General features: G+C 44.5%; 4 protein-coding genes across 7 annotated transcripts; 1 reads left to right on the top strand and 3 right to left on the bottom strand.

Annotated features, from left to right (window-relative positions):
* Positions 1–405: 405 nt before the first annotated feature.
* Positions 406–4,154, bottom strand: LOC137594294 (uncharacterized). The gene is made up of 7 exons (XM_068313690.1): positions 3,933–4,154; positions 3,714–3,838; positions 3,570–3,636; positions 2,237–2,393; positions 1,400–1,542; positions 1,061–1,171; positions 406–968 (listed from the first exon to the last, which is right to left on the bottom strand). The coding sequence occupies exons 1-7, from the start codon at positions 4,083–4,085 to the stop codon at positions 789–791; spliced, it is 936 nt and encodes a 311-aa protein (XP_068169791.1). The 5' UTR covers positions 4,086–4,154; the 3' UTR covers positions 406–788.
* Positions 4,155–7,078: 2,924 nt separating this feature from the next.
* On the bottom strand, positions 7,079–9,148 carry LOC137594374 (uncharacterized). Its single transcript, XM_068313806.1, has 7 exons — positions 8,867–9,148; positions 8,663–8,787; positions 8,520–8,586; positions 8,263–8,416; positions 7,850–7,992; positions 7,621–7,731; positions 7,079–7,514 (listed from the first exon to the last, which is right to left on the bottom strand). The coding sequence occupies exons 1-7, from the start codon at positions 9,146–9,148 to the stop codon at positions 7,335–7,337; spliced, it is 1,062 nt and encodes a 353-aa protein (XP_068169907.1). The 3' UTR covers positions 7,079–7,334.
* Positions 9,149–10,252: 1,104 nt separating this feature from the next.
* LOC137594373 (patatin-like phospholipase domain-containing protein 2) lies at positions 10,253–14,734 on the top strand. 2 transcript variants are annotated; one of them, XM_068313804.1, is made up of 8 exons: positions 10,253–10,822; positions 12,095–12,327; positions 12,401–12,466; positions 12,534–12,743; positions 12,828–12,888; positions 12,972–13,148; positions 13,436–13,556; positions 13,635–14,734. In XM_068313804.1, the coding sequence occupies exons 1-8, from the start codon at positions 10,615–10,617 to the stop codon at positions 13,732–13,734; spliced, it is 1,176 nt and encodes a 391-aa protein (XP_068169905.1). In that variant the 5' UTR covers positions 10,253–10,614; the 3' UTR covers positions 13,735–14,734. The 2 variants fall into 2 exon arrangements, with proteins under 2 accessions (XP_068169905.1, XP_068169906.1); XM_068313805.1 differs by having other exon boundaries at positions 10,708–10,822; positions 12,100–12,327.
* tdg.1 (thymine DNA glycosylase, tandem duplicate 1) lies at positions 14,734–18,861 on the bottom strand. Of its 3 annotated transcripts, none has more exons than XM_068313801.1 (11): positions 18,722–18,861; positions 18,104–18,183; positions 17,389–17,546; positions 16,723–17,096; positions 16,575–16,644; positions 16,307–16,442; positions 16,139–16,221; positions 15,961–16,055; positions 15,701–15,872; positions 15,467–15,619; positions 14,734–15,378 (listed from the first exon to the last, which is right to left on the bottom strand). In XM_068313801.1, exons 2-11 carry the CDS (start codon positions 18,160–18,162, stop codon positions 15,251–15,253), a joined length of 1,428 nt encoding a protein of 475 aa, XP_068169902.1. In that variant the 5' UTR covers positions 18,163–18,183; positions 18,722–18,861; the 3' UTR covers positions 14,734–15,250. The 3 variants fall into 3 exon arrangements, with proteins under 3 accessions (XP_068169902.1, XP_068169903.1, XP_068169904.1); XM_068313802.1 differs by having other exon boundaries at positions 18,104–18,179; XM_068313803.1 differs by lacking the exon at positions 18,104–18,183.
* Between the last annotated feature and the right edge of the window lie 180 nt (positions 18,862–19,041).

Below are 19,041 nucleotides of genomic sequence, written 5' to 3'. Positions count from 1 at the left end.
TATTGCAGCAGATTACCTATATTACTCAATTTCAATGGGATAGGTGACTGTGATCTACTACTGATCACGTAGTCATCTGGAGTTAGAAAACGACCAGCAGGGGGCAGCAGCACTCTGGGGCGCTGAGGGGACGAGATAACAGAGGACTTTCGGAGAGAGTGGAATCCAAAGCATTTAATTCACATGTAAGATAAATGCAGTTTTTCCACTGATTTGCCTGCAACACTGCCTGAGTATCTCTTGCCGTCTCCACATGAAAGACAAACAAACATACACTCACACATCTGAACGAAACTGCCAGAGGGAACCTAAAAGCAACATAGGACAGGGGGACAGGACAGGGTCTGAAACAACAGGAGATGCTCGATGGTGGAGAGAAAAAACAACAGGAAATAACAAAATAATTGCTCGTCAGATGATCTGACAGATTTATTAAGTACAGGTTTGGTAATTTTGGTAATTAATTATTTTAAACAGAATGATTTACAACAAGAAAAACCACTGGATCAACAGAATATTGTTTGTGTCATGACTGAAATTTGATCATGTTCACATTCTTTTTGTTTTATGAAATGTTGAAGGACACTGGGGTGAAGAAATCAGAAACATTCTTTACAGATTTTGAACCAAATCATTCAAGAATACAGACAAAGTTTTCATGGATACAGTTATATCTACTATATATAAACTGTAAAAGTAGAATAAAGTCATAATTCTGAAGAAAATCAACCCTTGATAACGGACTTTCCAGTCAGGGAACACAATCAGCAGCTGGTGGAACAGATGCTTCATTTCTCTATCATCACAGTCTTGAAGCGCTCCTTGACAAAAATCTCTAAATTTACTGGAGGGTATTTGTCGGAACCGTCCAGGCAGCTGATCTGGATTTCACTATCTGCATACAGGAAGAAAGCAGCCGACAGCCGTGTCTCAGAGTCTCCGGCACGAGGCAGCAAGCTTCTGTGGACCTGAGGGACAAATATGCATCGTTCCCATTTCCATGTAAGCGCCAATCATCCATTCCAGTTTTTATTTGTTGTTGTTGAACTGAAAATCTCACCACAGAGACAAATTTATCGTTGGTCCAGCGCTGCATCGTGTCAGCGATATTAATGAGGACGGCTCCAGGGATGAGAGGAACATCGATGTAGTCACCTGAGAGTCCAAGTACCTGTGGGATGACGAATTTAAGGTGGATTACATGCATGGGTGGTTCTATTTGTAGATGTAGCTCTTTTCTCCTCCTGTGTGGGTGTTGCTGTTTTTTTTAATCTAAAAATTCTTTATTTTGCAGCCTCCACCAGAGTTTGTTTCTGCAAGCCAGCAATACTGGACTGGTTTAGTCCAGGGAGGAAATGTTATCCATTAAGATTAGAGGAGAACTGATTTGAGGAGATACCTGAAGGCCTTCGTTCTTCTGAAACACCATACTGATGGAGCCAAAGTCTGTATGCTCTGCACATCTCAGCTGACCCTCCTTCACTTTCTCAATCTTTACTGGAGGATAGTACAGAGTCCGCAGATATGAACGATTCCCAGCAGCTGGAAAAGATGCAAGTACTGTCAATATTCGGCTGGTATATAAAATAAGATGGCAAAGGAAGAAGAAGAAGAAGAAAGGAAGTTGGGGTTCCCCTAAAACGTCAAACTTTAGATGATCAAATATGTACTTTTGTGTTTCTACAGGACATGTTTAGCATGACATTGACTAAAAATGCATTAGACCATGTTCATCTCAAGAGTAGTTTGTTCAGAACAAGGGTTACTTATCACAAGACAGCAGACTCGATTTTCTGCTCATACATTCCTGAGGCACCAATGCATTTGTTTGTAGAAGCTGAACGTCCATTCACTTCAACTGGACCACGGGGAACAGTTATTTCATAGTCTCATAATTGACAAAACAGCAGCCACCTCTGATTAGCATTATGAGTCAACAATTAGCGAGGACATTCCCTATTAACAGGCTGTGAATTTAAATCATTAGCTGATCTTGGTATGGTGGCGCAGTGGGTAGCTCTGTTGCCTCGACAAAAAGGTTCAGGGTTCGGTTCTTTTCTGTGTGGAGTTTGTATGCTCTCCCTGTGTCAGGTTGGGTTCTATTTGGGTTCTCTGGCTTCAATTAGGGGAGTCATAAATTCCCCTAATGACAAAACAGTTAGAACCTCAGCATCTATAACTTACTCTCTATCGAGAGCAGGAAGCGTGGTGTTATTATTTTGATTTTTTTACATACTTCCTAAAAATCGATGAGCACTCAGGAACACTTCGGGGTCTAAGGCCAGACTGTGGGCCATCGTGGTCAGCACCCGCAGACCCAGCTCCTTACAGCGATGGAAGAACACAGTATGGATCTCCTCGAAGTCCTTTAATGAGCCATCTGACGGCCATTCCTAAAGCAGAGAAGGAACCAATTAAAACCCAAGAGACGAGGTATTTCTACAGTTTGTACTGATCCATCCATCCATCCATCCATCCATCCATCCATCCATCCATCCATCCATCCATCTTCAAACACTTATCCAGGGCCAGGATGTCGGAGGCAACAATCTCAGCAGGGATGCCCAGACTGTCCTCTCCCAGACACTCTTCTAGCTGTCCCGGGGGGATCCCAGGGCATTCCCAGGCCAGCTGAAAGCCATAATCTTTCCAGTGTGTCCTAGGTCTACCCCAAGGCCTCCTGCCAGTAGGATATGACCGGAACACCTCTGTATGGACGAGTCCAGGAGGGATCTGGACCACGAGCCACCTCAACTGACTCCACTCAATGTGGAGGAGCAACGTTTCTAATCTGAAGTCCTCCCTGAGCTCCTCGACCTATCTCTAAGGGTGAGGAGCTCACTCACCAGGGAGGACAGACCTACACAATGACTGCATCTCTGCAGCCGATGCACCGATCCCGCTGTCTCAATCTCACATTCCGTCCTCTCATTCATAAACAAGACCCTAAGATACTTAAACTCCTCCACTTGGGGCAAAGACTACCCACCGACCTGGAGTGGCTGACCACTCAAACGCAAAAAACAGAAATTAAAGTCTTCTGTCCCCAAACCAGATGCCCTCTATCCCCTGGCTACGCCTAGAAATTCTGTCCATAAAGATTATGAACAGAACTGGTGGTAAAGGGCAGCCCTGTTGAAGGAAGTCTGAGCTACTGTCGGCAATGTGAACCTAGCTCTGGCTTCAGTCACACAGGGATCGAACAGGCCTTAGCAAACGGCCCCGAACCCCCATACTCCCAAAGCACTCCCCACAAGATACCACAAGGGACTCGTTCAAACGTTCTCTCCAGATCCGCAACTGGTTGTGGACTGGTTGAGAGGATTCCCACGAGCCACCGAGTACTTGATAGAGAGTGTAGAACTGGTCCAGTGTTCCGTACCCGGGACAAAAAGTAAAATCTGTCAGTAAATATTATTATCAAGGTGTGTGGTATCTAAGACCTTGACCTTTCCTAAAGTACCAGTACCTTGACATCTGTACTTATTGACAGAATTTGAGTAAACATACGTCATTACATTCCACCACTGTTCTAAAATAAGTCAATCTAATAAACTGAAAGCCTTTACGAAGTCAGGATGGAGTGGACAAAAGTTGAACGACTCCTTGATGTCTCCAGGTCGATGTGGAACCAACCTGAAAATAAATCATTATTAAAATGAGCAAATTTTGCAGATAAAAAACACGCGGTTTCATATTTTTGTCATTCCTACCTCTCGGCTGCAACTGACAACCATCCGTGGTGCGGATTGATGACACAGTTCTTAGAGTTAAACGGTTGTTTCAGTTCATCCGGCTGTTGGAAGAACTTATGGGACGAGTCCAGAACATGATCCACCTGCCCACCCACATGAGGAGGTGAACCAGTAATTCCATCTTAAACACTCTCAACAAACTAAATTCTATGTTTTAGTTTCTGCAGTCCTACTCACCTCCTCCTGAGTGATCTCAGTGTTCTCCAGAAAAACAAAACCGACTTCTGTGAAAGCTTTTTTCAGCTGTTGGCTCAAGCTGAGCATCTCCTCCTCGCTGACATCTCCCTTACTCAGGCTGTAGGAGCTGAAGTCGATCACCGGGATGCTCATTTTAGAAACAACAAGGTTCAGTTTGTGTTGAAAGTAGACAGGATTAGAGGGGATCTCTCTCCTAATGCTGCTTCAGCAAATATTTATATCTGTAACTGTGGTTACATAGATTTGTAATGTGATGAATCTACCCAATAGAAGAAGGGGCGACGTTGACACAAACTATTAATTTACTTTGCATGTGTGTTGGTCCATCTTATTTAAAAATTAAATAGCAACCAACAGTTAGTTTGGCAGTGGGTTTGGACAGTCAGGTTGTGTTGATGATGAACTTTGAGAATCAATCATTCACTGATAATTCAGTCCAAACGACAGTTGACACAATTTTTTTAGAAAAACATAATGATAGAGAGCAACTTCTGCAATATAGAACCACAATCTCTGAAAGGTTTATTCTGGATAAAGGCCAAGAGTTTGACATTCATGGATCTATCAAATAGTAAAAGGGGTCATCTTGGAACTAGACTATCAAAGTATTTTACAAGTAATTACATACATACAACAATAATTACATACATAATTATGTAGTACAAGTCTGACCCAACAATACTTTAGTGATCCCTGCAGAGATATTTAACACAAACCCAAAAGGATGAAAGAGAACTGTACCAGTGAAAGTAAATATAACCAATTTATAGTCACCTTATTGCGGTGGGGAAGTGTCAGCACTTAAACTTAGTCGAGGCTCATATACAAGCGCCTGGTGGCTGGGATGGGATGGAAGGAGTTGGAGCTTGTCAGGGAGGTTGAGAGGAATGGTGTCAAGTGTTGGAGTTTAGCCCAGAGGGTTGTCCCCTGTGGCTCGGGGACAGATGCCTCATTGTTGTTTTCGGCCTGCAGGCCAAACAACAGCGCTGAGTAACTGACCTTCTTGGAGTCCCTAGCAGAGGTAGTGGACTGTGCTCCGAATGGGGACTCCATTGTTCTTCTGGGGGACCTCAACAATCACGTGGGCAGTAACAGTAAGACCAAAGGAGAGTGACTGGGATTAACATGAGTGGTGCTCTATTTTGGTATTTCTGTGCTAGTCACAGTTTGTCTATAACAGAAAACCTTGTTCAAGCACAGGGACGTCAGTAAGTGCACGTGGCACCAGGACACCCCAGGCCGGAGGTCGATGATACTGTTTGCTGTCGTATCATTGGACCTCCAGCTGTGTCTTGGACACTTTGGTGAAGAGAGGGGCTGAGTTGTCAACCAGTCAACACCTGGTGGTGAGCTGGATTTGCTGGCCCAACTCTAAAGTCTTCGTCAGGTTCTCAAGGGATCATAGGAGTTTGCCCTGGCAGTCCAAATGTGCTTTGCGGATTTGGATAAGGTATTAGACCATGTCCCTCATTGTATTTTGTGGTTAGTGCTTTGAGAGTATGGCTTCCAGGGCCCTTTGCTAAGAGCTGTCCAGTCCCTGTAGAACTGGCGCCAGAGCTTGGTTTGCATTGTCGCTAGTAAGTCAGATCTGTGCCAGGTGCATGTTGGTCTTTGGCAGGGCTGTCCTTTATCATCAGTTCTTTTCATAATCTTTATGGACAGAATTATAGATGCAGTCAGAGACCGAAGGGAGTCCGGTTTGGGGACTAAAGGATTTCATCTCTGTTTTTTGCAGATGATGTTGTCCTGTTGAATTCATCAAACCTGGACCTGCAGGGTGTACTGGGGCGGCTTGCAGCTGAGAGCAAAGCAAGTGCGATGGGGATCAGCACCTCCAAATAAAGGCAATGCAAACAGCTGTGGATTCTTCAAAAGTTAAGTTGTACCAAAGGTTGATCAAACAGAAAAGATTAAAATCAGTGTAGTGCCCTGACAGAAGGTGCACTTAGGACAGTGACCCCCAAACCGGGAGAGTGGATCCAGCGGATTCCGGATTGCATTACTATCTACTACATATGCGACCAAGCAATACTTTATTGATCCCTGCAGAGATATCCAACAAACACAGGCGGGGGGGGGGGGTAAAAGAGAACTGCCCCAGTGAAACTAAATGTAACTAATTCATCACAGTCAATGTAAAGCAGGCTTGGGCAAACTACGGCCCACGGGCCAACCACAGCCTGTCTACAGGGCTTTGTAATTCGGCCTACCAAAGTTTAAACTACAGGTAGTCCTCAAGATATGAACATCCAACTCATAAACATTTGTAGGTATGAACAGTCGTGTGCTGCCATATCCAACTACTGTAGTTCCCCTTTCTGCCACAACCCCCCATCGAGCAACACCACAAAACTCATTTCCTCCTCTTGTTCTTGAACATGTCTCCTAGCATCTTAGAGCGTCAGGCTTCGTGCCTTTGATACTTTTCTGTTTATCATGGAAGATGAAGAAAAACTAGTGTTATTGGTAACAATGAGGTCTGGGGTCTGAGCAGAGCTTCAGTAGGTGGAGCCTGATTGGAGATGAGAAGCAGGTGACAGGAATGAATGGATTGAGTGGGAGTGAATTCAGGATACAGGGGACAGGATGAAAAACTGGAACTGGGGGCATGGCAATGTATTCTTTCTATGCGGCCTAGTGCCAATTGACTTATGGATAGTTAAAGGCCAAAACTTTTCATATAATGGTTTTTACATGTCATGTGCTTTAGTACAAATAAACACTCTGCCATCCGTCCGTCTGCTCCTCAGCGGGCCCGTCTGATAAATTTTAGAATTCTGTTTGGCTCGCCAGTCAAAATGTTTGCCCACCCCTGGGCTAAGGTCATTATCGAGTGAGGGTGAAGTAAGTAAATGTTCAGATCTGCAGACTGTGATGATAAGAAGACTCCAGTGTTATTTCTTTTTTAATTATTACCTCTTGTTCTCAAAAGCCGTCTGTGGTGTTTTGGTTTTAGCTTTAACTGAAACACTCAGGTCAGCTGCAAGAATCAATCATTCACTGATAATCAATTCAAAGAAGGACAGCTGACACAAAAACACTTTATAAACTGTAAAATATAGAGAAAGAGCAACTTCTGCAATTTAGGACCACATTCTCTAAAAAGTTTATTTTATTTAGTTTATTGATATCAGAGACATTTGTTTGTCGGACACACACATACACACAACAAACTCACACGTTACATGGAATATTTTTTTAACTTTGGAAACATTCTTTGAAAAAGGCTACAGCTGTCTTCACATTTATGAATTCATCCTCCTGACAAGTAAACTGAATTTGACTTTTTTTTTTTTTTAACCGTTTTGGGTTCAGGATTGAATAATTTTCATATTTGCAGGTTTGGTCGTTGTATCAAACTTCATGGATAACCTGATGTCTTCAGCGCCTTATAGTCGTTGCATACAAGCGCTCCATGCCGTAGGCGCGGCCCGTTATCGGCGGGTATTTGTTGGAGCCGTCCAGACATTTGATCAGCGCGTCATCATCCGGGTGGAGGAAGAAAGCCACCGACTGCCGTGCCTCGGTGTCTCCAGCAGGGGGCAGCAGCACCCTGTGGCGCTGAGGGGACGAGACAAACAGAGGGATTTCAGAACTATATGAGACTCAGAGAGAATGGAACCCAGAGCATTTTTATCTACATGTAGGACAAACACGTAAAACTCACCGCGGAGATGAAGCAATCGCTGGTCCAGCGCTGCATCACATCAGCGATATTGATGAGGACAGCGCCGGGGATGACAGGAACATCGATGAATTCACCTGAACGTCTACACACCTGTGGAGGAGGAGGAGGAGGAGGAGATGGAGTTATTTCTGCCTTCACCTGAACAGTGTAAAACATTTCATATATTTCTGTCCTGCAGCTACAGAGGAGCAGGAGTCAGCCGGCCTACCTGCAGGCCTTCATTCTTCTGGAACAAAAGGGTGATGGTGCCGTAATCTGAATGCTCCCCACACCTCAGCTGACCCTTCTTCACCCCCTCTCTTTTCACCGGAGGGTAGTACAGAGGTCGCAGCGTGGTGCCGTTCTCATCAGCTGGAGGAAACCCAACAGCACCATTAGAACCAGTCTGGTACCTTAGCATCACCAGTTCACCTTGGCATTCATTAGTATACCAGGATTTTCACGTGTTTTTGAATAAAACACGACAATATTTAAAGTTAACAGAGTGTAATAAAAACTAAAATGTGTCCGTCTGAGACGCAGTAACGTTCAAGTTTCATCATCATCTGACCTGGACTCATTAGCCTATTAGCGGATAGGCTAAAGACCACATGTTGTGCAGCGTAGTGTGCTTTGGCGTACTTCCTACAAACTGATGAGCGCTCAGGAACACCTCGGGGTCCAGGTCCAGACTGTGGGCCATCACGGTCAGCACCCGCAGACCCAGATCTTTACAGCGGAGGAAGAAAGCAGAAAGGATCTCCTGGAAGTCAGCTATGGCGCCGGATGGCCTTTTCTAGAGAAGAGAACACGGTTAAGACCCAATGGAAACATTTAAGATTATAAATTATAAGTCTTTCTGTGGAGTTGCTTTAAGTTTTTAAAATATGAGGCGTTACGATGTCAGGGCGAAGCGAGGAAAAGTTGAACGACTCCTTCAGGTCCGCAGGTTGAAGAGGATTCAGGCTGCAAAGAAGTCACTCAAGTTTGAAACTGGAGAATCGTGCAGAAAAGATTCTTGTGTTGCTTTCCTGGTATCTACCTCTCGTACTGGAAAGACAACCAGCCGTGTTTGTAATTGTTGGAGAAGTTTTCCCTGATGAAAGGTTGTTTCAGCTCCTCCTGCTGCAGGAAGAACTTCTTGGATATCTCCAGAACCCGATCCACCTGTGGATACAGGAACGACAAACGTTCATCTGAAACGCCTTCATAGAAACACTGTATTCTGTTTACGAGTTCTCCTCACCTCCTCCTGACTGATCCCGGTGTTCTCCAGAAACACAAAACCAACTTCAGTGAAAGCTTTCCTCAGCTGTTCACTCAAGTTCTGCATGTCGTCCTCGCTAACATCTTCCTCCTTCAGGCTGTAGGCGCCAAAGTCGATCACCGGGATGCTCATGTTAAAAGTGGAGAAAGAGAAGGAGACAGAAAGTTGGAGATGTGACACCACATATTTATATTCGCAGATGTGACCACATTGTTTAATTACGTGACAGATGTAACCAATAGCAAAAGAGAACAGGGGCATGATGACACAATGCTATGAACTCAAGATCGCACTCACGCCGACAGATACAGGCGTTAACGTTCTCTTCAAATCTTTATAACCACTTCCCACAAACTCAACAAGATATTTTTCAACTATATCAATCATCTATAAACCTGAAATCAGTTCTACTTTTCATTGTTCAAAGCGCCACGCATGCATCAGTGACAACATTTAAGAGAGCAGGTGTTGGGTAATGTTTGACTTGGCTTCTTCGGAGGAAAGTGTTCCCCGTTTCACAAAGGAACAGGTCAAAAGTAGTTCTGACAGAGTTGAATTATTGCTGCTGTCCATTCAGGCGGTGTGTGACTGTAACGGACCTGCTAACGCAATTTAAGGAGATTTCAAAAGATGTTGCTGCACCTTTGTTTCTATGCAAAATCAGTGTCAGTTACTTTAAGCTTCACGGGTGGGTTACTTTAAGTTACTCAGTTCAGGAGAATATTCTTTTATTTTTATTTTATTGAATTTCTAACAAATAAATTTGCATGAAAACCTCTATCTGATTCGCATTTGTATATAAAAAATAAATAATATAATATTTAAATTAGAACGTGTTGACTGACAAAAATACTACTCTAGTTTTAAAGTTTAGAAGACAGTGGTGAGGACAGTCTTGATGGACGGATTAGAGACAGTGGTTCTGAACAGAAGACAGGAAGCGGACCTAGAGGTGGAGGAAATGAAGATGTTGAGGGTGAAGGGGTGATGAAGATGGAGCTACCAGGGAAGACGACAAGAGGAAGACCAAAGATAAGGTGGATGGATGGAGTGAGGAAGACATGAGGGCAGCTGGTGTTAGAGAGGAGGATGAAGGAGAGAGGCTGACATGGAGAAGGAGGACACTACCAAAGGAGGAGAAGAAGACATAATGTTTGATCGTTATTACCGGCAAACCAACAAACAAACAAACAAACAAACAAACGTTGATTTTGTGATAGGAGGTCTTTCTATCGGGAATTGACCCTCAGCGCCAGAGCTCTACTGCCTCCTGCTGGACACATCGGGACACTTCAATCTGTAGTTCTCTTCCTCAATCCGGATGATGGCGCGAAGCCTTCAATCACCTGAATGCTCCCCTCAGGTAACAGGACCTTATAAATAGAAGTGAATCCATAGTGAACTGATTTACACTGATGACACTGAAACACAGCAGAACTTTAGGCTCCACGATTCCACTGTTCTCCGACCCGCTGATGCAGGTTAATTGAGTGGATTTATTTCTGCGCCCTCCGGGTTCCCGTACCTCTGCAGAGTACAGTAACCCATGGCAACCACATCACACGTCACACGCAGCTGGCGGTGATCCGCGGGGTTAACCTTGCGTGTTTTCTACCGGGAAACACGTGACTTCGAGCCGAGTAAATTACGCAACACCAAAACATACCATCACCAGCTGAGGAAGAAGAACCGCAGAGGAACCCTGATGGAGATGAGGCGGTGAGGTGATGGAGCCCCCGGACAGCACGCCGGACCGGGACCAGGACCGGTGGAACATCTCGTTTGCGGGCTGCGGGTTCAGGTGCGTCTACTACCTGGGAGCGCTGAGTTGTATCCTCCAGCACGTCCCGCAGCTGGTGCACGGAGCCTCCCGGATCTGCGGGGCTTCTTCTGGGTGTCTGGTGGCCGCGGCGCTGACCGTCGGGATCCCGATCGGTGAGTTTTCCTCCAATCTGTTGTTTTCCTGACCCGGTTGACCGGAATAAAGCCTGAGTTAACTAGTAAACAGATTAGTTAACAGGTTATGTAAGTTGTTTCTCAGCTCAGTCTGACAGCAGCGCTTCAGTCCACGCGTGGTTTTCAAGTAAAAACTAAAAAACCTTCATAATTTAATCCGGATTAAATGGGGTTGATCCATTTTTTACACGTTATTTAAAAATTGTTTAAAAAATTTCAACATTACCGTCTATGACATACATAACCAGAGTCAATCCTAATAAAAGAGTATAGTTATAAATTATTTTATAAATTACTTTTATAAGTAATTATATAAGTAATATAAGTAATTTTTTCTCAGGATTCTCCCTCTGATAATATTTATGAATGGATCTGCTCTCTGGTGACGGAACACAAACATAGGTTCAGTGTAACAGGAATGGAATGTGTGGTGGGGGGCCGGGCGGGGGCCCCTTCAGGGGTTCGGGGTCAGACCAGATGAAGGAGGATTTGTTTTGAACTGTCGCCTTTACGTACTCGGAGTAAACAATGAACTTGGCAGGTTCAGCCTGGTTCATGTGACAGGAAGGGCAAATTCCAAAGGTCAAAGTTCAAAAACAAAACCTGTCGAGGAAAACAGGCGTTTACTCTCTACTGTCATTCACAAAAACAACAACAACACACGTGGAATGATGTCACACACAAAAAAGGATAAGTAGTTAGACTCAGCAAACAAGCAGCAACAACAACAACAACTAGATAACAACCATCTAAAACACATGCGTCAAACTCAAGGCCCGGGGGCCAAATGTGGCCCTTCACATCATTTTATGTGGCACGCCAGAGCATAGAAGATCAGAGTGTCTAAAAATAAACAGGTCAAAAGTGTGCTTTGACCAAAACTACCTTTCCCACAATGCAGTAGTTCAGCCCATTTTAACTCTGACTAACCGTAGTGAACAAAGTTAACGTCCTAACTTGTGTCTGATGTTATTTTTCTTTATTGATTTATAGTTTGATCCTTGATTGATGGAGTTCTGTGGGTTTAATAACCTGACAGATTAAAAGGATTTATTTAGAAACAAACATGATTTTTCTGCGTTATAATGTTTGTAACATGAAGTTAAATTCAGAGTTATTTAACATTAAGGAGTAGTTACATTTGATTACAGCCATTATGCTGATGTGGCCCTCGGTGAAAATGAGTTTGACCCCCCTGATCTAAAACAACAAGCCTCCGGTAGATTACCCAGAATGCCTTTCCCCCCCAAGAGCAGTTTTGTGGCGACGTGTTGAACATGGCGAGAGAAGCCCGGAAACACGCCCTGGGCGTTTTCCACCCGACGTTCAGCCTCCTCCGGGCGGTGCGCGACTCTCTGCTGGGGAGGCTCCCGGCCGACGCCCACCTCAGGGCTTCTGGGAAGCTCTGCGTGTCCCTCACCAGACTGGCTGATGGGGAAAACGTGTTGGTGTCCCAGTTCGACAGCAGGGAGGAGCTCATCCAGGTAGAGCAGAGGATGCTGGGAGCTGAACAGCGTCCGCGGCGGCGGGGTGACGTCTCTCCTTGTGTCCCTGCAGGTTCTGATGTGCAGCTGCTTCTTCCCCGTTTACTGCGGCTTCGTGCCGCCATCGTACCGCGGCGTGGTGAGTTAACATCCTGTAAACATGCTGTTTGATGACAAACAAACAACCAATCGGATCTCCTCGGCAGCGCTACATGGACGGCGCCCTGAGCAACAACATGCCCCTGTTCGAGCAGAGGAACACCATCACCGTGGCGCCGTTCTCCGGCGAGAGCGACATCTGCCCCAGAGAGGGCACCTTCAATTTCTTTGAGGCTCACTATGGCAACGTCAGCATCCAGGTCAACACCGGGAACGTCCATCGCATCTGCACCTCCTTCCTCCCTCCGAGACTCGAGGTGAGGGAATAAAATCTCTCTTTTTTTCGCATCTAATTTAAAAAAAAAAAAAGACTTCTGCATTCCGGTTTTTCGTCCGGACAGACGCTCGCTGAGATCTGCCACAACGGCTACCTGGACGCTCTTCGTTTCCTGGGAGAACGAGGTGAGCTCTTCATCTTCATCCTCATCACGTTTGAGATGTTGCGCCAACCACCTCATGCTCGACGCTAACTGTGTCGCTGATAGATCTTCGTCCAGCGGGTCCGGCGGTGAAGATGGACCGAATCGTCCTCTGCTGTGAGCCGGCAGCTGAAGAAGAAGAGAGGAGGAAGACGATGGTCAACGGGCCGGCCCTTCATCGGGGAGAACATCACTGGCTGGACCTGAAACTGGTGGAGAACCTTCCAATCAGCTTCAAGAGAGGTTAGGCCTGGCTGGTCCTCCAAAGGTCCGCATCGCTAAGAAATTAGACTTTCTTTGTCATTCCCCAAAAAAATGACATTAATTAAATTTAACAAATCGTCTTCTGATGCTGCAGAAAGAGGAATAATTACAGGTAAATGTGAGGATGGACTGAAGTAAAGTCGTTTCTAGACGGGTGTCAGATATCCAGAATCAACCCGTCTAACAGGGTTCATTCTGGCCTGAGGCGTCATTGGTTCGTTCATGTGTTCATTCATTGGTCGCTTGACTTCCTGGTTGTGTGTCAGTCCTGTGTGAGGCCTGCAGGGACAGCCGTGACGGCGCCGACCTGCTCCCTGTCAGAGTTCTGGTGGATCTGCTGACGTTCGTCCTGCTGCCCGTCGAGCTGACGGCCGTCCTGGTGAGGAGGTGAGCGGGTTCGGTCGCGCCGCTTCTTCCTGCTCAGGGAAACGAGATCTGATGTTCACCATCCCGATGTCTTCACAGCGTCGTCCTGTCAGGCTGCACAGCGATTGGCCGACTGCTGATGACCACAGCAGGAAGACGGGGAGCGGAGGAAGGAAGGACCCCAACTGGTCTCCATTAAAATCGTTTTGTCCCGCTAGGGGGCGCCACAGCATCCTTTCTCCACTTTAGATGAACGCTCGTATTTGTCTGGCAAAGTTTTTTTATGCTGGATGCCCTTCCTGCCGCAGGCCTCTGCCTTTATTCAGGTTACAGTTGAGACTGACCTTTGACTTCATACAACAATTCAGACAGGAACAACAACTACAGCGTAACATTTTCCTGAGCAACTGAAGAACACGGAGACATAAAATAAACTGAATGATTCCACACGGCAACATTCAGGTCTCCAAAACAAGATATTATTTACACACTTTTCATTCAGCTTAGAGGCTCCAGTGAAGAGTTCAGCGTGAAAAATGTTTTTAAAAACAGGAGATCTTAAGGTTGTTAAATCATACAAGCTGAATGAGTTGTTGGAACCTAGAGGGTTTTTTTTTTTTAATGAATGAATGACAATTCATCTTAAAGATTTTGTCTCAAAGTTGCTGTAATGCTGCTTTCCAGTGGAGCTCTAGAAACATTTAGTAGACTCAGAAATAAAGGACAAAGAGAGAATTTGTGTAAAAGTTTAAAAAAACAAAAACAAATTCCTGATTTTAACAGTTTGGATTTTAGCTAAATGTCAAAGACTTCAGATATGAAAGTTTGTGCTGTTGATGAGATTTATTATTTTTACTTTTTATACGGTCATGTGACTCAGTTATTTCCAAGTGTATTTCCAATTTATTTATGAGACGTTGAGATTGTTTTTTAAACTGGAGGGATTTTATCTCTCAACTGACTCCAGCTGAAATTCACTGCTGTAAAACGTACTTTAAAAATTATTTAACGACCAACATGTTTTAGAATCTGCTGAAAGTTTCAAATGTGTTACTGCTTTATTCTGTTACAGAATTAAACGCACAAACTGAGTTGTATCTCCTTTCTGTTTTGCTCGTCGTCTTTTCCTCCACAAAATGAAAAGCTTTGCGGCACGAAGCTGAAAATGAAAGATTCAACAATGTAGAAAAAGCATCATCAGAACATTTTAATTGGCAAATGTTTCATAAAAATCCTTGTGGATGTCATTTTCAAAAACACGCAAAACATGATCTTAAAATGAAGAAAAAAAACATGTTAAAAACATTCAAATAAAACCAGTTGTGAGTTTTAAAAGGGTAGAAACTCCTTCAGTGGAATCTGAAGTCGGATAAACGGAACGTTGACGCTGGATCCTGGAACCATTTGGGCTCCAAACCGTCAAGCTCCTAACAGTAGGCGTGAACGCTCACTATTACTGCATCCCAGTGCAGTATGGTACAGTACAATACAGTGGCAGAACAATGAAACACGCCACCTTTTCCAAGGACAGTCGAGCATCATTGTCAACTCCCTGATTTCATGTGTAAAAAGACCGCCGAGAAGAAACGTGGACACAGAACGCAGAAAAAAAGAAGAGAGAAGGTTCTGCAAGATGTCTACACGGTGGTTCTATCTGAGTTTAGCCTCCTCAGGCCCTAAAAAAGAACCTAAAACCTGACTAGAGCGTCTCTTCCTTATACTGCGCCGTCCTTCGGTGCGCCGCTGATGTCTGGGATCTGATCTGCGAACGACTGGCTCATCCACTGTCCGTCTGGGAGCTGACCTTCTGCCGTTTGTGACGTGGTCGCCTCCTGCGCCGCTTCTGCAGACAGACAGACGACGGGTCATGTGACTTAGCTTTAACTGGATAAACTACTGTCTAGAACGTCTTTCCAACCCCCGTCTTTTACCTCGGGGTTCTCCAGAGGAGAACGTGCAGTGGCCGTTCGTCTGGCTCTGGTTCTCCCCGCCTTCCGGTGCTCTCTCTGCGTACGCTCCCCCGTAGGCGTCTTCGTAACCCGGATCGTACTGCTCCTCCTTGATCGCAAGCCTCTTGGCGTCCTCTGTCGTCATAAAGCAGGCACATGTTTGATCACAAACAGGTCAGAGCGGCTGGATTTAACCTTCTTGGTGACGGCGCTTACCCTTGGCTAAGTGCAGGTCAAACGAATACGCCACCTCCTCGATCTCAGTGGCTTTCCGGACGCCTTTGAGTTGGTCTCTGAGTTCCCTCAGCTTGATGTAGAAGTGAACTTTGTCCTGAGCGCGGGGGAACTGAGCACAGCGGGCGCTGGAGGAGGGCATCAGGTACAGAGCCTGCAGACGAGAAGCCAAATCATCATCCTGAACGGCACACATCTGACCCACTCTGACACGCCGGTTTGACCCGGGCGGAGTGGCTCACCACGTCACAGTCGGGGATCTTGTGTGGCTGCAGGCCAAAGTCCAGACTCTTGGGTTTTTTACCAAACAGCTCCCTGCAGAACATTTCATAGATGCCTGAGGGAAAAGAGAAACGTTACCTCCATATCATCTGAACAAATTATTTGTGTCGTGTTGCTCTGTGACGGAGGTGCGCTCACATTTTCCGTTGAAAACAGCGATGAGGGGTTTGAATTTCTTCAGCTTCTCCACCAGAATTTTACCGCCTTCACGTAACTCTTTACTGTCGAGTGAAAATAAAAGACAAATGATTAAAATATTGAATTCCGCATGCAGGAGGGCTTCGAGGAGGTCTTCTGACGTTCTACCTCGACAGGTCTTTGCTACCCGGCGTTGCCCGGGCGACCATGTTGGTGAAACCCATTTTGTACTTGACGGGGAGGGTGGTGTCGTGCATGTGGTTCAGCTGCTCCTCAGTGAATCCAGACAGGAACAGGCATTTCCCTGGAGTTAAACATGAAAGCAGATATTGATCGGTTTGATCAGGTTTCATTCAGAATTTCAAAACGATTATTCTTTATTCTCCAATATTCTGGAGAACCAAACATGGACCATTTCTCCAAAATGAATTCTTACAAAAATGATTCCCCGGCCCTGGAAACCACCGTCCGATGAAAGCTGCCATCAGTCCTGGATTGATCCCAATCTGAAAGTAACAGAAGCTTAAGTCAAAGACACTCCGTTTACTAACGTTCAGGGTTCCTTTAACTCAAAGGAAACCTACAATAACGTAGTCCAGGTTGTGATCCAGAAGGTCAGGTAGAGTTTTTTTCATCACTTCCTCCTCTGACATTCCCTTGAACCGGTCGACTTTCCTCTTCACCTTCTTGAAGGTCTCATCGATCTTCTCTTGCTTGCCATCATCCTGAGCCTCCTTCCCCTTCTTGGGCTTGGGCCCGGGTTTGGCTTTAGGTGCGTTTGGGTCTTTAGGCGGCTTTGGAGCCTTGGGGACTTTTGGGGGTTTGGGTTCCTTGGGGGGTTTTGGGGGTTTAGGTTCCTTGGGGGCTTTTGGGGGTTTGGGTTCCTTGGGGACTTTTGGGGGTTTGGGTTCCTTGGGTTCCTTGGGTTGAGCTGGTCTGCCTCTCTTCTTGGCTGGAGCTGCAACGAAAGTTCAGATGATATCAGAAAGGAAGGCAATCACCTGCATCGTATTGAACAGTTGTATTATAGTGTGTCTATATTGCATTTATTTAGCATTTATTTATTACGTCAAAGTTCCATACAGACAAAATTATCTCAGAAATCAATTCTATTTGAAATGATCTCTAAAGTATGACTTTTTCGATTATAACCATGTAGAACTATAGTGACCAGACCAGAACCACCTGATCTACCCATGACGTTTGTACCAAACACATGTGAGACGTTTTAAGGATGGGGGATCAGGTACGTTTTGTTAGGTTGGTGGGTTCTTGCTGATCCATCATGGGCTCTGGATTGAACATGTGTGCTTCCCCTGGGGGTCCCTGTGGGTGGTGCGGCGGACGGTTGGGGTTGAATCCTGAATATTGAGCCTGGAGAGCCTGAAACTGCTGTGCAGACTGAATCCTGTGGTGATAAAATCATTCACAATAATTAAGAATTAAAATAACCACAAGTGAAATGACCAGAGTGTGACAGGGTGTCAGAACAGTTGATTTAACATCACCAGTTATTAACACATAATATATGCATGTTCTAGGTTTCTCCAAGTAGAACCAAGTACAATTCAAAACTGCAGAGTGGGAATTGAACTGAATTATCTACTCTTTCAACCTTTTTAACGTAAATGGAATATAATATTTTCAGTTCTCTTGTTTATGTCCTTTTATTTTACGTAGAAAACCAAAAATAGTTGGTTCTTAGATGTTGATCAAAAAGTCCCTCAGAAACATTCTGTGATTTCCTTTAATAATCTATTCGTAACAATACAACAACACATTCGTGCTGCAAAAACAATAATAGAAAATAAGTTCAATCCAAATGATAACTTTTAAAAACGATGCTCAAAGTAAAGGAAAAGAGCAAATGGGTGCACATGCTTTCATTTCACTTTCATCACTTTTTGCCATTTAGAGGATTCCTGGAACAATCAGACCCTGTGTGGGGTGAGGAGGAAGACTCACCACTGCTGAAGATACTCCGGGGAGACAACAGGGAACGATCCGTTCAGCTTGTCTTCCATCTTTTGGGAACTTAAGTCTTTCTTAAACAAATCAATAGGGGTGTTGATCTGTTAGGTGGTGTTCATGTGGGTTTTTAGGTGTGTGTGAAACTGAAGGCATGTGCCAGGTCATGGTGCACAAACTGAGGCAATAAAAGATGAATCACAACATAAAACATGCAAACAAATGATCAGGTGGATGGTGATTGCACATTAGAGGGTTCTATTGCAGATCTCATTTCATTTCATGAAGATTTGCAAAAGATCTTCACACTAAATTCTTCTTCCACACATCCTTCCTACTCTTCATAGCTATGCTAACTCACAAGTACAACTCATATTTAATAGTTATTGATTTAAATTTTTTTAATCTATATGACTGGTTTGTAATAATCTCATCTGAGATATTTAAACTCCTTCATTTATTGTTACCAGTAATTCAGAAGCAGCAGCACCAATGGAGCTAATGCTAACAGCTAGCCTCTCGGCTAGCTTAGCATGGATGAATGGTTCTGCTTCCAGAGATTCCTCGCAAAGAAAACGATGGTAATTTAACACTATTTAAAAAACAGAGACTAACCTGATGTGGATACGTTTTAAATTTACTTCTTCAGTGTAGAAAATTGTTTATTTTCCATGTATTCCGCTCTTCTATTTAAGATTTAAAAGGTACCACAGAGGTAACAAAGACATGACAGCACTGCCGGGGTTAGCGTTGACACTCGGACGGGTTCAAGTCCTCAATGTAGGGGTGTAAAAAGAATAAAAACTTTCTCCAATCATGATATATCAACATGGAAATGACAATAATGAGTATTAAGTTTTGTAATTAGTAGCTAGTATTGATTACGTATGTTTATTTTATTTATCTACAGCGAAATTGAAAGTTCTCAAAATGGT

This window comes from Antennarius striatus, chromosome 4, assembly GCF_040054535.1.
Source record: "Antennarius striatus isolate MH-2024 chromosome 4, ASM4005453v1, whole genome shotgun sequence".
Classification (NCBI taxonomy): domain Eukaryota; kingdom Metazoa; phylum Chordata; class Actinopteri; order Lophiiformes; family Antennariidae; genus Antennarius; species Antennarius striatus.
This window is presented reverse-complemented; position numbering and strand designations above follow the sequence as displayed.

Coding starts and splice junctions, on each gene's coding strand:
- LOC137594373 (XM_068313804.1), top strand. CDS start 10,615: ATGGAGCCCCCGGACAGCACGCCGGACCGGGACCAGGACCGGTGGAAC. Junction 12,744..12,827: donor TCCTCCCTCCGAGACTCGAG/GTGAGGGAATAA, acceptor TCGTCCGGACAG/ACGCTCGCTGAGATCTGCCA. Junction 13,557..13,634: donor ACGGCCGTCCTGGTGAGGAG/GTGAGCGGGTTC, acceptor ATGTCTTCACAG/CGTCGTCCTGTCAGGCTGCA.
- tdg.1 (XM_068313801.1), bottom strand. CDS start 18,162: ATGGAAGACAAGCTGAACGGATCGTTCCCTGTTGTCTCCCCGGAGTAT. Junction 17,547..18,103: donor CCGGAGTATCTTCAGCAGTG/GTGAGTCTTCCT, acceptor TTATCACCACAG/GATTCAGTCTGCACAGCAGT. Junction 16,056..16,138: donor CGCTGTTTTCAACGGAAAAT/GTGAGCGCACCT, acceptor CTTTTCCCTCAG/GCATCTATGAAATGTTCTGC.
- LOC137594294 (XM_068313690.1), bottom strand. CDS start 4,085: ATGAGCATCCCGGTGATCGACTTCAGCTCCTACAGCCTGAGTAAGGGA. Junction 3,637..3,713: donor TTGTCAGTTGCAGCCGAGAG/GTAGGAATGACA, acceptor ATTTATTTTCAG/GTTGGTTCCACATCGACCTG. Junction 1,172..1,399: donor AGAAGAACGAAGGCCTTCAG/GTATCTCCTCAA, acceptor GTCATCCCACAG/GTACTTGGACTCTCAGGTGA.
- LOC137594374 (XM_068313806.1), bottom strand. CDS start 9,148: ATGCCCCTGTTCTCTTTTGCTATTGGTTACATCTGTCACGTAATTAAA. Junction 8,587..8,662: donor TTGTCTTTCCAGTACGAGAG/GTAGATACCAGG, acceptor ACTTCTTTGCAG/CCTGAATCCTCTTCAACCTG. Junction 7,732..7,849: donor AGAAGAATGAAGGCCTGCAG/GTAGGCCGGCTG, acceptor CCTCCTCCACAG/GTGTGTAGACGTTCAGGTGA.